Below are 17,285 nucleotides of genomic sequence, written 5' to 3' on the forward strand. Positions count from 1 at the left end.
TCTCTCTCTCTCTCTCTCTCTCGGCGCGCTCGCTCGCTCTCTGTATAGCTCCAGTTGTATCTCTGTCAACTGTCTTGCTTCAATTGAGAGATGCATATCATCTTTACAAAAGCGCACCAGTACCAGCACTTGATCTGATGCAAACATACATTCCGAGCATGCTGGCAGTTGCGGTTTGGATATGGCGTAGTTCAGACATGATTCTTGACAATACGCTATGAACAGTGCCTGCTTTAGAGGCTATTGCTTGGATATGCATCGTTCTGAGATTAGAATACATAAGTTTTTTAGTGCTATGGATGAAAATCGTCACAATTAGCCCTTATTGCCCAACGATTTTCCGCAACATAGCGATATCACAACGTTATAGAACACACCCAAACCCTAGCAACAGCCATTACCGCAAAGCTACGAGCCTTTCGAAAGCGTAACAATGCCTGACAAGCACGTTCAAAAAACAACGTTACGCATCAGCACTGCTGACATCTCTGTCAGCCCCCTCGATAGCACCGCTTACAAGCACGACACACGCCCGCCGCCACGACCTCGGCGGATCCTCACAGCGTGCGTTGAAACCCGGCTACACCGCAGCTACGCCTCTTCCGTCCCCAACCCCTGCCCAGGACGGTCACGTGCCGCCCAACCGGTTAGGTGACGCCCGACAGCCCATCAAAAGACGCGTCCCCCCTCCCCCCCCCCCCCCCCCCTCCACCTCGCTCAGCTCGAGCTGCGACGCACGCCCGGGCCGCCGGCGATCAGGTCAGGGTCAGTACTCCGGCCGCCCGGCCACGCTCAGACCCCGCAGACCGGGCCCGCGGGCGCTCGGTCCACCCAATAGCACCGGCCCGCCGGTCTCAGCCTGCCAGACGGGGCCCGACGGCGTGCTGGGGCGGCAGTGGACGCTCAGGCTGAGTTCAGCCTCCGCCCGATCCGGCCAGCTCGGGCTGAGCTCAGCCTCCGTCCGCTCCGGCCAGCCCGTCCTCACTCGGTCGGGGTCCGGGCGGTCCGCCTTCGGCAGCCCCGGGCCCGCACGCCGGGCGTCAGACGTTCAGGCCGTGCTCAGCCGATCGAAGAGGGCGCGATGTGCCTCAGAGAGCTCCTGCAGGCCGCAGGCGCGGTTGGCCGGCAGCGCCTCGTCTGGAACACGTGCCAGCGTCAGCGGGACCAGGGCGGGACAAGGTCACACCAGGCGGCGCCACGGCCGGCCCAGCGCGCACACAGGCACGGTAGCGGCGGTGCGGCAGACCACAGACATATTTTAGATGAATGCGGTGGGGTGGGGGTGGAGGTGTGGCGGAGATGTACCAGCCATTCATCAATTTTCAACGCATGCAAGTGTAGTCTGTAGCACTGCACCGTTCCGTGTCGGTTAGATAACTAAGCACGGATATACACATACGCAATGCCGAGGATGCTAGCTAGTGCTCCTCATTTTGAAGCAGAGCACGGTGCCAGTTACGCTAGCACACGCCCGGCAAGCGGCGCACGCAGACAGCTCCGGCGGGGCGCCAGCGTGCGGTCAGCATGAGACTGCGTCACTCACCGATGCGCTTCGGGTAGTCAAGCTTGAGGCCCTCCATAAACTTAACGAACTCCGCCTTGGGCAGGGACAGTCTTGGGTTCAAGTGCTTCTCTTCAGCAATGGACGAGCTTGTGAGGCCTGTCAGTGAGCGGGCGAATGGTCTACGTCAAATGACTTCACTTGATTATTCTAGACAAGGTGTATATTGCACGAGTCGTACGCAGTTGGAAGCTGTCAGACAGCGTCAGTCCATATTACGCTGATGACCAAAGATCAGAAGCCGGCAATGGCCGCAGCCACACGCTTATTTACATGCATTCAGCGAAGCTGATTTCACAGTGCTCATCGATATCCCAAGTCCAACATAATTAATAGCTTTGTAATGTATTCCTGACCTGAAATATACCAAGAAAACCTTCTTTGAGCGGACAAACGGACGCAAACTGGATAAATACGGACACAAACTGGATCTAGGATGATAGCTCCTTGACAACCCTTGACCTCATGCAAGTTTCTGCAAGCACGCTGATAACATGTTCGGTGAACCTTGCTGGCCATGCTGGAAAATACGCACCTAAAACCCTTTCAGACAAATGACTGTGTTGGAGGAATGACCAATAAACTGGCTGAAATCTTCCACCCACATTCCGTATATAATACGACTGGCGTCCCTCCCCCAGGCCCGGGAAATCCACCCCGAGCGTCAGTCTCCCGCGCCAGAAAGCCAGGCTAGAGCGGCTGCGCCCCGCCCCCGCCCCATCCGCAACAGAGCGGCTGTCGGGCGGGCCCCAGTCATCGGCCGCGCCCGCCCACACAGGTCACGGAAGGTCAGCCTCGGACAGCTAATCAGCAGCGGCGAGCCCGAGGATCACCGGTGACGAGGCCTACCAGCAGGCGACAGGGATCACCGGTGACGAGGTCTATCAGCAGGCGGCAGGGCTCGCTTATTCGAATCATTGTGTGCTTGAGCTCCAGCGCTCGACTTAAACCCACTCGTTTTAACGAAAACGAGCTCTATGCGTTGTTGTGGCAGGTGTGTGCTGTGCAGCTGTATGTGCAATTACTCATCCTTTACAAGAACTTGCCCTTTTTTCCCGTCACCAGGTATGGTACAGCCAGCGCTGAAAAGTGTGTTCACCGAAACGGCACCTAGGCTTTGCAGCTAAACACAAGGCAAGTTAAGCCATGTTAGGCTTGAAAATGAGATTTCCGATACCGATGAGCTTGTTGCTGGAGCTCGATAGGAGCCAGACCACAGCCTGCCCTAGTTTTGTGGCACCGCAAAGCTTCTCCGAGACAGCTCATGTTCACCCTGATGACGTCGCACTAGCAGCACATCCTGGCAGCACATCCCGCACCAGCCACTGGCCGCCCCACTGCGGCGGTGCCGCGACGACCCCGTTCCCGCTCCTACCGTGATAGTCGTGCGCCGGCAAGACGGTGAAGTGCTCAGGCAGGCTGAACACCTGGCTGTGCACCGAGTCGTACAGCGTGGCGCTGTCGCCCTCCTGGAAGTCTGTGCGTCCGCAGCCACGGATCAGCACGGCGTCGCCGGTGAACGCCAGGCCGGCCGCGTGCAGCACGTACGTGACGCAGCCTGCGGCCGACGAGCGGGGGGGGGGGGGAGGGGGGCGGGGAGGGCACGTCAGTCGGGTGGTCCGGTGCCGGGTCACGGCGGGGTGCCGCACGAGTGGGTCACAGCGCAGCACACGGCCAGAGGTAGACGTCACCAAACGCCAAGCGTGTCGGGCGGACACCACTGCAGGTGAATGATACCACACCAACGTCATGACGCAGCACGCACCGGAATACGTGAATTATACACCTATTCGCCATACCGTGCCCGTAAACCGCACGCCTCGCCGCCGTGCTGTCCGCTCCTCCCTCGCGACCGTCGGTGAGACCAGCTCGTCAGCGGTGAAACAAACTGGCGCCGGCCCGTCTCACCGTTGGTGTGACCAGGCGTGGCGCGCGTCTCCAGCTCCAGCTCCCCCACGCGCAGCCGGTCGCCGGGTGCCAGCAGCACGTCCGCCTGCGCACCCGAGGCGGCCGAGATGACGCTCTGGCAGTCCGGCAGCGCCGCCTTGATCAGGCCCGAGCCGGTCACGTGGTCCGCGTGCATGTGAGTGTTCACTGCCGGCCGGCGAGCAGCGCGTTACGTGTCGGCGGCGGCTGACGGCGAAATACAAAGGACATTTACATGTGGTGGCCCAAATAGCGGTGATTAAAGAAACGGAGGAAGTGATTAAGTCGCCATGATATTGTTACCAATTAAAACTGCTCGCGCCAAAACCTTCCTGAAGTAAGTAAAAGTGTGAATGTGCAACAAACATAAACATATTATATATATATGTATATATATATATATATATATATATATATATATATATATATATATATGTATATATATATATATATATATATATATATATATATGTATATATGTATATATGTATATATGTATATATGTATATATGTATATGTATGTATGTATGTATGTATGTATGTATGTATGTATGTATGTATGCATGTATGTATGTATGTATGTATGTATGTATGTATGTATGTATGTATGTATGTATGTATGTATGTATGTATGTATGTATGTATGTATGTATGTATGTATGTATGTATGTATGTATGTATGTATGTATGTATGTATGTATGTATGTATGTATGTATGTATGTATGTATGTATGTATGTATCTCTATGCTCTGCTATGTATGTATCTCTCTCTCTCTCTCTCTCTCTCTCTCTCTCTCTCTCTCTCTCTCTCTCTCTCTCTCTCTCTCTCTCTCTCTCTCTCTCTCTCTCTCGTGCGTGCGTGCGTGCGTGCGTGCGTGCGTGCGTGCGTGCGTGCGTGCGTGCGTGCGTGCGTGCGTGCGTGCGTGCGTGCGTGCGCACAAACTGTCGCATCCGACCGTCCGGCACCACTGACCACAGCGAGCGGCGCGCCGCGCCGTCCACAGGCGCCACGCCCTACTGACCGGCATACTTCAGCTTCAGTCGCAGGTCGCGCAGCAGGGTCAGGTCGCGGTCCACCTGGTCGATGACGGGGTCGATGAGCGCCGCCTCGCCGCTGCGCCGGTCCGCCACCAGGTACGTGTACGTGAAGGTGTCGGCATCGAACAGCTGCCGGCGCGGCGGTCCGCGGGTGACGCCGCGGACAGCAGCGCTCGCGGCGGGGCGGCGGGGCGGGGCGACGGGCGGGGCGGCGGGGCGACGGGGCGGCGGGCGGCGGGGCGGCGGGGCGGCGGGGCGGCGGGGCGGCGGGGCGGGGCGGCGGGGCGGCGGGGCGGCGGGGCGGCCGGGTCAGAGGTCCGGCCCGCTTACGAGGCGCAGCGGGGAGGAGACGGGAGGGGCGCCAGGTACAGAGACGGGAGGGGCGCCAGGTACAGCCACAGCGGGCTCAGTACGGATCGATAGCGCAAGCAGAGTGGCGAAACGCTTTGTCACTGGTTTTGTTGGGAAGCGGCACACGTCGCACGGCGAATAGATCGGTCAAATGTTAGCAACGCAACGAAGCTCAAGTTGTATTTGAGGAGAAGTAGGGAAATTAAAATACCAAGCTACGTTTGTCAGGCCTGAGCAGTCATATCATATCCAGTCCCTTACCGAAAGACACGATAACACACTGTCATATTTTGACTGCACGCCATCCTCGAGAAACCCAACACGATCTCATAACTGTCATGAGACAAACCGACAGTGAATAATTCCTTCATTGATCATTTTGGCCACACGGAGCAGACGTGCGACTTCAAGAGCGGAAAGACTGGGAGATTGTTACACCATTTACACTCCTACATGACTGTGAATAATGGTTTGCTTGTGCATCCATGTTTGAATACACACGATACGCTTTACCTAACCATCGTGATGAAGGATATCAGACTGATATGCTGCTTTAGCATCACGTCTATGGTTGAACTGTGGTATCAGCGCGCGCTATCTTTTAAATTGACTTTAAGTTAGGCAACTGAAGTTTCAGAACGCATAATTAGCCCATTCAATATTCATGCAAATAACAAGACACACATTCCGCCTGGTTTTCTCGTCTAAGTTTTAAACATCCAATTCCAGCAGGAGCACATCGCCGCAAACAAACGGATAGGACATCGATGCGATGATTTTGATTTTTCGCTGATGAGATTGGGCTGGGTCCATTTCCTTAGAGTTTACAAGTCGTCTAACGTCTGAAATGTTACATGAAACCAATGGTGAATGTATTGCAAGATGTCACATGTTCCATAAGCGTTTGTAAATACTCATAACAATAATGCTTTAGGAAGACAAACACAACAGTCCTCACCGTATCGCGAGGTCGCTAAGTTGTTCCGATTATTCATTTCTTTCAAACTTGAATTAGCACGTCACAAGTACCGCGCAGCTTAACTGACAGGGAACGAACATATGACCACTATTCGGGGCACTGCCCTGTACATGCCCTCTTCATACGTGAGGGGCTGAATGGTCAGGACTCATTCGAGCAAGCAGGTACAGTCAATGTCAGGAACAAAGGTCATCGTCACGACAGATTGGCCTCCCACCTGACGTAGTAGCAGGTTACTGGCCGGGCCCGCTGCCGCGGCTGTGGACTGCAGTCTGACGGGGTGGGCTGCACGGAGCGCCGACGTTGCCACCGCTGCCGCGCTGGGGGTCAGAGTGGCCATCGTCCGACCCCTGCAGAGTACCGCCTGCCGCAACGCCAGCATCTGGAGAGGATGCTGTTCTCAAACACGGTGACGCCGGCCGGCCGGCGAGAACGCGGCATCGACAGCCATATGAACAGGCCGCTGTCGGGGGTAGGCCGACTGACCCGCTTCTGGGCAAGCGTGTTGCAGTGTTCTGTTGCGAATCTATCAAACGAGACTCATGGTGCGGTGAAGACAGCCTGTTTACGATTCACAAAAATTCACTCTCAGACTGCCATCTAGTGGTGAAAGCAGCGTCAGTAGTTACGCATATTTCCACAGAGTACTCCGCATAACCTGTTCAGTGCACATTCGCATCATGTTGAAGGAAACTGCCCCATGGCTGCCTGTTGCCACATGGGTGGCATGACTTGTGAAGAAATCCTTTCAAATCACATCTTTGCAATTTTAAATGCATGGGAAGAATAATGTTGTATATTCAAGGTTTGAACAGTTACCATGCAACAGACTGAATGCTGAAATGTGACATATATTGCCATACATAAAATATCCTCTCAGTAAATATGCTGCTTTTTATGCTAAAATATAGGCATATCTGTTGTTTTTCAAAAGCAAAATGTTCCATTAACTTGCACTCTAAACTTTATATAAGCAGAGCACTCCCTTTCCTTCCACACCATCTTGTGTCCATTTTCACAAAATCCCCAATGATCATTTTATGGCAGGGCAAAGAATGGACATAATGGCCCATGAACATATTACTAAACAATGAACAACTATTATTCCAGAACATTGCAATATGCACTAATTTTCTCATGGATGTGTTTACATTCTAAATTACCCTGAATACTGCATATGACTAGAATTCAAGCCACAAAACATGCATGTTTTACTTCCTAGTTCTGTAATTTTCATTTTGGAAAATTGCACAAGGTGATGGAATTAAGTTACCAATCAAAGAGTTTAGCTATTTAAATTAAGCCTCAGCTCACTTTTCTGAGAAACAAATGACAATACTTACTTGAGCATCTAGAAATTATCACAAGCTTATGTATTTCACTGAGTAGGTATGTAAATATCTCTACAGGTCAACAATTCCAGAAATCCTATGCATCTCAAATGAGGGTCTCAGTTCTTAACAAGTTACCTAATACCTATGTTATCTATGCAATAGTTTGATTGTCATCCTTGCACCTCAATATTACATATACAACAGCAACAAGCTAACAGAAAGCACTGTCTATGCAGGACAATAAAAAATCAATTCATGTCAGTCACCCCATGAAAGGCATGACATTTCATCATACAACCCAGAACAGATAGCTATCTGACATGACTTTAGAGGAATGGTATAATCAATATCATAAGCATTGTATAACTACTCAGCATTTTTAGTCATGCATCCAAGTAATCATCATTGGTCACATCACCTTGCATTTCTTAAGAACATGAAGAACCTGATTCAGCTAAGATTATGCAATTAAACTGAGGTGCTATACCAAATCCTCACCCCATCACAAACATAAACATTGTGAAAAACATACATCTGCATTATGTCATCTCTCATGCAAGTTTAACTTCATAACATGCAACTGAACTTACATCGAATCGCACAATGGCATGCAAAATGCCCGCAAATTAAGTTCCAAAAGTCTGCAACATGATTCGGATAGAATAGAGCTTACCACATGCCTCCACTTTCATAACATTCCGTTTGCACGATACATACTGTAGAACCAGAAAATATTCCCTTAACACATGTCGGCGAATAAAACGGATAATATTTCCATAAACACATCATAAAATAAAAAGCATCTTAATAGCATACTTTGTGAGCACCGCAGGCACCAGCCAGTTGCGTATAACGGCCGACTCTGTTAGTACAACGGCTGCACATCGGCCAAGGCTATCTAACGACATACGACGTAAACACACGACACGTGTTGTACTACATACCGAAAACATCCCCTAGAGAGGGCCAACGTGCCGAAATACATCGACAACCGGTCTCAAATGCAAGTGCTTTTACAGCAGGGAAACCCCCATGGTGCTTCTGAAAAGAGCACTTGATAGAATGAAATGCAGCCAAGCATTTGCATTGTCATATAACGTTCTTCGCTATGGTGCGACAGCTTGCCTTGCGGAGTTAACACTTCACACAAAGAGCCAGCGACCGGTAGCGTGCTCGGACGATAATACTCTATGCTCGATGGTATGCCTTTCAATAGCGCTAAATGGTACGAGATAATGGGTATGGTCGCAATTCGCTTGTACTAAACAATTGTTCTTTTATAATTCAGCATACCTACCTGAGCCCATGTTTCTTTTAAGATCCCTGACTCGGCTAGCACGACATTGGAGCGGAATGCATACGTAATGCATAGGTGCATTACCCCATAGCCGCAACATGAACCATCCGCCGACACCTAAATATACGCACGCGCATGCAACTTACAACTTAGCGTGTCTTGTAAGAAGCTCAAGCGTCTCCACAGAGCTGCTGGTGCCGAACGTCACGGCCTGAGGCGCTGTGGCTCTTCACGCTTCAAAAGATATTCCGCGCCAGCACACGGCGTGGGACGGCAGGCCACGACCGTAGTGTTCACAGGCACCTACCTCAGCGTGCTGCTCACTTGGACGAGCACGGCTGCACTGGCTGCCAGACAGAATTCTTGGATTTACCCCGCTGCGAAGAAGTGCTGCGTCATGTGCAATGATGCAACACGTTGTTGAACTTTGCGATACACTGTCAGGTAGATAAGTCTGCACTGTTTGCACCGATCTGAACGGAGGAAACGAAATGTTGACAAATCGCATGCATGCGCATGTACGCACGCATGTACCCACGTACACATGCACACACGCATGCATGCACGCACGCACGCACGCACGCACGCACGCACGCACGCACGCACGCACGCATGCATGCATGCGTACTCCCCTGCGTGTCAGTCTCTGGTGTCTCACAGATGAGTGGGAACAAACCCAGAGAGTTGGTATCTTCTTGAAAATTGTGGAATTGAGCATTTTGCATAAGGCAAATAGTGGAACGAGTACGCCTCAAAATTGCGTGATGGCTGCAACACCACTAGCGCTGCGACTGCAGCGGGCCAGGATCGACCAGCTTCAGTACACGACGCAGCAGTACCATCAGAGCGGCGAACAAGCATTGTGGCCTCGGTGGGGCAGACGCAGAAGATCGCGACGAAGATCAGCCTCATCGAGGAAGCATCCCAGATATGTCGCTTAGGTTTCCAGACATCGGTAAGCACTTCCCGGAACTTTTCAATGCTGATGCAAAAGTCAGCCTACAGAAATTGACGAATGACGTATTGCGCACGTTAAAAAACCATAAAGTAGGCAAACTAGTTGTCACTGTACATCAGCGGAATTTCATCAGAGACCTGATCAGAGATATTTGCGGAACCTTACAGGACATGATGTACACGTCAGCCTAACGAAAATTGAAGGATGGCGCTCTGCGCACGTTCAAAAACCCCAACGTATGCAAAATAAATGGCACTGCAGACCAGTGGAACTTTATCAGAGACCTTCGGAAAAATGATGTCATAGGTAAGCAGAGCGATAAATGAAGTGGACAGTAGAACGCCTGCGTCCTATTGGCTGCCTAAGGATCGCAAACCCGCGCTGCCGCTTAGGTCCACCATATCTCCGTGCGGTGGTCCTGCAGGGAAATGTTGTGTCTTTTTAGAAAAATACCCGACCAACTTTTAGTGTTTGTTCCCATTAATCTGTGGGACATCACAAACTTTCTAAAAAAGTCTTCTTATCATTCGCAGGCAGAAGTGTTACCAGAGGGCAGCATTTTCTTCAGTGTGGATGGTGTTGATTTATCTAGCAATCTACCAGTCAATGAGGTTATCGCTGCCGTGAAAGCTAAGGTGAAGAACCATTTCCATGAAATTGATATTTGCAGTCTATCAAAAGAGGACGCCTGCGGTCTTTTAGAGTAGTGTCTCTAGGACAACTTCTCGTCAGAAGTCATCTCGTTCAGAGATGACTTCTGCCGACGTGAATTAGGTAAAACAATGGAAAGCCCATGCGCTGGGGATAATACTTCTAGACCAATCTGAAACGAAGGCCCTGCCCTGTTAACCTAGCCTGTTAAAACCAATTTTCTTAGCTAAATGCATGGATCATTGTGTTGAGGTATGGACGCACAGACGGCGTGCCCGTAAATAATTTTTAGAGTTCATGAACAGCTAGCATTCAAATTTGGTCTTTACGGTGGAGCATACAGGGAGTGGAAGGGGGTCCCATATTTGGATAAGCTAGTGACGGAGGAAAAGAGAAACAACCGCACAACATTAGAAACGGAGCTCTTTATCAAGCCCACCAACTCTGGTACAATTCTGCGCTGTGAATCTGCACCTCCAAATACTACTACGCGCAACACAATTCGTATTATGTTTCATAGGGCTTTAAAGAACTTATCAAGCATTAAAAAGGAAGGAAAGAGGTAAAAAAGATAGACACTGTTGCTGAGCAGTGGATGTTCTCCGCGTCTTTTAGGAAGAATGTTGGAAGAAGTAAAAAAAAAGTCTTGAGCGCATGGGCGGAATGTCCATGCAATTAGCGATTTATTCAGCGAATTTTCAGCGACCAGTTCCAATTTCCATAACAAAGGGTTTCAAGGTCAACCGTGGCATGATAGCACCAAAAATGGCCCTTATTTTGCAATATCACGTGACCTTCCAGGTCAAAAGCTAGGTCAAAGGACGGGGAACTCGATATCACCCAAAAATTACCGGCCGATCTTCAACTTGCAAATGTCAGAATATTTAGCACAGAAAGAGCCAGCGTCCGTCAAAAAGTCCTGGCCTCTCAAGGTCACCCTTCAAGGTCAAACGCGGGCTCAAATGGCGGGGAACTTCAAATCACCCAAAAGTTACCGGCCGATTTTAAACTTTGAGGCATCAAAATAATCACCAGAGAAAGAGTTAGCGTCCGTCAAAAAGTCCTGACCTCTGTAGGTCACCATTCACGGTCAAACGAGGGCTCAAAGGACGGGGAACTCCATATCACCCAAAAATTACCGGCCGATTTGAAACTCAAACTCTTTTCTTCGTCCTTTGAGCCCGTGTTTGACCTTGAAGGGTTATCTTGATAGGTAAGGACTTTTTAACGGACGCTGGCTCTTTCCGTGGTAAATGTTTTGATCTTTGTAAGTTAAAAATCAGCCGGTAATTTTTGGGCGATATGGATCTCCCCGTCTTTTGAGTCCGTGTTTGACCTTGAAGGGTGATCTTGAGAGGTCGGAACTTTTGGACGGACGCTAGTTCTTTCTGTGGTGACTATTCTGATGTTTATAAGTTAAAAGTCGGCCAGTAATTTTTGGTTGATATGAGGTTCCCTTTCTTTGAGCCCACGTTTGACCTTAAACAGTGACCTTGAAAGGTCATGACTTTTTCACGGACGCTAATTCTTTCTGTGGTGAATATTCCAACATTTGCAAGTTGAAAATCAGCCGGTATTTTTGGGGGATATCGAGCTCCCCGTCCTTTGACCCAGCTTTTGACCTTGAAGGTCACATGATATTGCAAAATAAGGGTCATTTTTGGTGTTTGCAAGCCGCATTTTACCTTGGGACTGTTCATCAGGAAAATTGGAGCTCATCGCTGAAAAAATCTCTGAATAAATCACTAACTTCACGGACATTCTTATACGACGAATGGAAGTTGGAGATCCCAGAGGGGAAGTCAACTCCGCCCCCCCCCCCCCCCCCCCGCCCGCCACCCGGCCGGGTGCGGTTGTCTCAGACTCCCGGGCAGGCGCTGATTAACAGATTGACTTTTAGGGAAATGTTTCACTGTTGAAGATGTTGAAGCAAGAATCAGATATAATTGAAAAAGCCCACCCATGATTACTGGTAGGCTTTTAAGTAAAAGCTACTGCTCTCGACAGCATAATGTCTCTGTTAAGTTAACATGCTTCTCAATGCGTCAGATTTGTTACGTCATCGTACCTTGCACAACATTGACTAAAAGCCAACTGACAGCCGGTATACCTGGAATTCGTGATCGTGAACACCGGATACGAACGACTTGTCAATTATATTTTTCTTGGCCTTGATCGCCTCATGATTTATGAAATGAGAGGATTTTAATGATGTTATTATGGCTTTGTGGATGCCTAGATGGTCTTGAAGCAGTCTGAAAAATAGTTTGCACCTTTCCGCGGCCGTATAGCTCAGAAACTAGAGGAGTTTGGTTATTGACGCGCGCTCGGCTCGGGGGGCAAAATTAACCCCCTTCCTAAAGGTTTTTCCACAATGATTTCGGAACGGCGCGGCATAGCCGCGTCGGACTTCGCATGCCGTAGAAAAGACGGATCGCTTGATATAAAATTTAGATGTGCCTTGTGAGGTCGCTGCCCTATGGTGTATCAATGTCAGGCCATCGCTGTCAGCGAGGGACATTTCTAGGAAATGGTTCAGTGTGGTGCAACAACTGAGTGTTAGATGAAGCCATACCTATCTGAAATAGTTTCTCAGGTAATACACCAACTGAATTAAGAATTGCAATCAACTCCATTGACTTAGGTCCGGATATGGAGGTCATACTTAGGTCAAAACTAATCTGCTTTTGTACTCGAGAGCTTGGGTACTGGGTAGGCTCTGGTTTTTATTTCGAAGTACTTAATGGCAGGGACCGCAAAAGGCCTTTTCCATGGACGCTTTAAATGTCAAATAGATCACTGACCTAAAATGACCCAGGTTAACATTTGCTTTAGGAACATACGCCTAGCGTAATCCCTAACACTTCTGTGAATGGCAACATAGGAACAATGTTCTAGTTACTTGGTCACCTTGACCTCACTATGGTCAAACAACGTCACTGACCTTAATTAAACACCACTAATCTTTTCCTTCGAACCGATAGCTAGCTTCACGGCGGTTGCACGAGAGGGCCTGAGAGCACTGGAAACACTAATCTGGAGTTCGACCTTGCACGACTTCGTTTGGTACCAAGGTGAATCCTTGTGCCGCCGGGTTGGATCCTGTATCTATGCGATTAATGCCAACAAGACAAACCGAGACGGGCAATGAAATTTGAAAGATTGAGGACATGCGATATTTTACGTCATGAAGTATATCCCATTCGCCTGTGGCGCACAAAATTGAGGGAGAGCGGTAACAAAATTGTAGGATATTTAAAACAGAATGTCCAATTGCGACACTGATTGTGAAACCCTGCATACGCGCTGCTAAGCCGCCGATCCATACCCAAAATTATAAAAATTAAGATGTTTGCACGCATATGCGTGCTAAAACCTAACCTCAAACGGACCAATCGCCTGAAGAAAATCATGTTCCAGCGCTTCCTTATCAATTCTCTTCACTTATATCAGAACATCCAAACAGAGCAATCCTGTTGTCCCCCATCCTAAGCTGCACATGAAACCGTACCGCGCAGGTGCTACGAAACATTTCCAACGACCATTGAACATCGGAAAGCCCGGATTGCAATCAACGGAACAGGGGCTTCGTCATTCAATGACTTTTGATTGTTTTTGAACCTCAATGCTACCCTGGTCTATTGAAATAATCAGCTGATAACAGTTTGTCTTAGACGCGCAGGAATCGGTTTTTGTACCGTACAGTTAGACGGTTGTCGTCGAACGGAGGGCCGGCGGACGTGCCCAGAGAGGAGCGAGTGAAGATATGAGGATTTGAAAAAGTCAGGTCACCTCCTCGCGTAGAATGGTGCTTCGGTACCGGCAGCTGCGGTAAAGCAAGGTTTCTTCGCAACCTGCGGAGTGTCCGTGGATATGAGTGTCACGCACTTCGTGAAAAACAGATACCAAGTGCAGAGTGCAGAGCCTCTTCGCGCAGGCGGTTCCGAGTGTTGACAAGGGGTTTCTACCTTCTTAGCTCATTGTCAACTTAGACTTGTTTCGTTGATATGGTTCCCTGAAGATTGATTCGCCACCAAATTTTCCACCATCCGCTATAACTGGAGAAGACTGAGGCTCATCACTTCATATTCAAAATGGCATGGGGTACAGAGCTATGGGTAAGTACTTTAAACCATAAGTGGTTTCCCTGCAGATTAAAAAAAGAGATCTTATGTAAGGTTGCCAGGCTGCAAAAATACCCACTCCAACAGATGGCTGTGCTACATTTATGTGATACACATTGCCCACACATGCATACAGACTATGTTAAATTGTGCTGAATTTTCTAATTAGTGTTGTTTTAAACATTGGCTTATGATTGTTGCCCTGAAATTACCTTTGCAACACCATAATTCCCTTAAATATTGACTTCATGTTTAAGCAAGCAGCAGCTCTGCATGTAACCTGGGAGCGCAGACGTTTAGAGGATGAATAGGCCGCAATTGCTGCAATGATGGTTGTCGCTCTGCAGGATTCACTTGGTTCTGTTGCTATGTCTGTTTGGCTATTTGGGGTAACATATTTTATGCAGTCTAGCCAGGATGACCTCTGCCACGGGTTTTATCACACTTTGTTGTCTGTTCTGCAATTATCCCAGATGTCTTACACACAGCATCACTTATGGTAGCTTGAATGATGTCATATGCTGTGCAGTAGTCGATGGCAATTACAGAAAATTTGTAGCCTTATTAGGTTCAAGAAAGAATGAAGTCACTTTTACATGAAGCTCATCAATAACTTTCACTTCTCATCTTTAGTTCCACACACCACTTTTTTCCAAAAGACGGATAATAGTCATCCTATGCTGTTAAATTAAAGGGTAAGAAAAGGCAAATTTTTGTGCTCCATGCATCACTGTTTCCTTAAAACAGGTAGTGGTCATCCTGTGTAATGGTAATGAAATGAGAATGAAAATTGACTAAGCAGTGTTTACTGATCAATGCTGCAGAACCTATCAACCCTGTAAGAACCAAGTTATCTGAGGAAATTTTCTCTGCTGCACATCAACATATCTTACAACCATCTACTCATGTGCCAGAACAGCAAGATGTCCCTCAACTACTTAAACACCAGTGAAATTGATGCATCTTGCTTGAAATGTCAATGGAATACAAATATATATATAATTTAAAATTAAGCCAACATTATGAATTAATTACAGATTAGTTTAGAGACCATGATAAACCAGTGCTGGAAAAAAAAAATCCTGGCAGTGGAGTACAAATTTTCTATACCAGAGTACAAAATCATCCAAGTACTGCAGGTCATTACAGCTTTATTTAGGTTATCTTTGAGAAATAATAGTACAGTGGGGGGGGGGGGGCACTCAACAAAAGCGCCACTTTTCATGTACAGCATTTCATGTAAAAGCACTTTAAATGAAAGAAAACATCAGTATTAAACATGGCACACTGAAACAACACAGTCTCATACTCTGCACTATGAAACACATGTGGGCATACATTGGTTTGCAATTTATGAAAGGCTCTGTGTATACACCCTCCAAAACGGAGGGTAATTTCACATCGGCTTATACACTCCGAAATGGAGGGTGGCTAGACACCGCGCTTAGACACCCTCCAAAACAGGGGCAGGGGGAGTGTATGATAACCACAGCCTGACAAAATGGTACACAACAAATTCAAATGAACATGCGAGAGACGGCCGCCTACTCATGCTCCACCACGATCACGCTACTCACGCTCCACCATGGTCGCGCTACTCACGCTCCACCAGCGAACTGGTTTTAAAAACAGCTGAACGTTAATGCCCTCTACCTTCCCACTGCCGGTCAACACACGAGGCCCTGCACATCCCACCCGGACAATAGAGACAGGCAGCACTCTTAACCGATTTACCGAGCCAGCTTAAGTACAATGCCTGATAGACTCGTGCAGGCCGGTGAAAAGAGATCGGAGTCAGTCATTCCGCTGACTCCGGCGGATAATGCAAGGTATTTATATATTTTGATGCGTTTTAACCGATATCATTGCGAAATATGATAACTTATGTTGCAATCAATTGATGTTTTTGCCCTAATCTGCCGTCCAAAGGTAAAAAGTTCTAACAGCCATTAGTTAACATAGCACTCACGCGTTTTTTGCCTTTGGACGGCAGTAATATTTGCCGGGCCAAAGTTTCCTTTATTTGCCGGGCCAAAGTTATGGGTTCATGTTACTCTGGTGTCCTGGTGTCTTTGCCGGAGTGAGGTGGCTGTCTCCGAACAGCTTTTTAGCTATTTATAGCAACGTTTTTCGACTTCAAAGGGTATTTTTGTAAAGCCTGAATTACCAGCCTTAATTCCACACCCTTAAGTGACAAATTTAATTTGGTTTAAACCCATAGCTGCCGTAACATTTTTGTACTCCGGACACCAGAAAGTGGCCAAAAATCCAACCACATGGCGGTTCTGGATGAGTACAAATAAGTCCTTCTTCATAATCGAGATGCCCATCTCTAAACAGCTTCTCTCCAAATGTTTACAAATCTGTTCAAGGCATGAGCGCGAGCAGAATATTTATGCCATTGACAAATCAGTCCCGAGGAGACGAATCATTAAAACTGATTGGAGGGTTTTGCTATGTTCAACCTCCAACCTGAGCTGGGAGGCAGACGCAAGCCGCTGAATAGTCGAGACGTTTCCGACGCTGAATTGCGAGTGATTCTCTTATTTGCATTGCCATGACACAGTGGTGGCGCGTGGGTAGGCGGCGGTCTGCGGTAGGTGATTGGGCGTGCGGTTTCTATGAATGTTCGTTGCATCCTTGGCGATTAATGCGGGTCGTCGTCAATGGTATGTTAAGTCATGTTCAAGTTTGGGTAGGTCTGCGTAGGGTATAGAAAGTGAGAGCTTTGCTAATCTACAGACCGGTGCGATTCTGGTACTTGTTTCTCATTTCCTGGTATTGTTCAAAGGTGATTCCATTCAACATTCACGTGCTTTTTTCACATTTACATACATGGTTTATCATATTACATATTACATACATATTACATACATGCTTGCTTTTGGGCATCTTAGTTTAGTGGGTGCAAGATTTGTGCTCTTGCAGATATCAATACGTGGCTCCTGATGGAAACTGCAAGTCTCAAGCTGTTGCACCTTCTGGTTCTATTTTGTCCTGACACAAAGAGGTAAAATGAGTGTTTTTCCAAAAGCTGTTCTTGTTGCATCATGATGGAGTACAAA

General features: G+C 48.2%; 2 protein-coding genes across 7 annotated transcripts in view; one reads left to right on the forward strand and one right to left on the reverse strand.

The window, feature by feature from the left end:
• Positions 1 to 717: 717 nt before the first annotated feature.
• Positions 718 to 8,814, reverse strand: LOC119101196 (persulfide dioxygenase ETHE1, mitochondrial). 5 transcript variants are annotated; one of them, XM_037224488.1, is made up of 8 exons: positions 8,007 to 8,113; positions 7,864 to 7,906; positions 6,074 to 6,238; positions 4,511 to 4,655; positions 3,470 to 3,655; positions 2,937 to 3,119; positions 1,544 to 1,660; positions 718 to 1,137 (listed from the first exon to the last, which is right to left on the reverse strand). In XM_037224488.1, the coding sequence occupies exons 3-8, from the start codon at positions 6,236 to 6,238 to the stop codon at positions 1,049 to 1,051; spliced, it is 885 nt and encodes a 294-aa protein (XP_037080383.1). In that variant the 5' UTR covers positions 7,864 to 7,906; positions 8,007 to 8,113; the 3' UTR covers positions 718 to 1,048. The 5 variants fall into 5 exon arrangements, with proteins under 5 accessions (XP_037080383.1, XP_037080382.1, XP_037080379.1 ...); XM_037224487.1 differs by lacking the exons at positions 7,864 to 7,906; positions 8,007 to 8,113 and adding an exon at positions 8,634 to 8,814; XM_037224484.1 differs by having other exon boundaries at positions 7,864 to 8,126.
• Positions 8,815 to 13,820: 5,006 nt separating this feature from the next.
• LOC119100872 (formin-binding protein 1-like) overlaps positions 13,821 to 17,285 on the forward strand; it is a 33,568-nt gene continuing 30,103 nt past the window's right edge. For both annotated transcript variants that reach the window (XM_037224045.1, XM_037224046.1), the window contains exon 1: positions 13,821 to 14,214. In XM_037224045.1, the coding sequence (XP_037079940.1) occupies positions 14,191 to 14,214 (24 nt within the window). In that variant the 5' untranslated portion in view covers positions 13,821 to 14,190. The remainder of the gene's footprint in view (positions 14,215 to 17,285) is intronic.

Source organism: Pollicipes pollicipes, unplaced genomic scaffold (assembly GCF_011947565.3).
Source record: "Pollicipes pollicipes isolate AB1234 unplaced genomic scaffold, Ppol_2.1 Scaffold_4881;HRSCAF=5763_pilon_pilon_pilon, whole genome shotgun sequence".
NCBI lineage: Eukaryota > Metazoa > Arthropoda > Thecostraca > Pollicipedomorpha > Pollicipedidae > Pollicipes > Pollicipes pollicipes.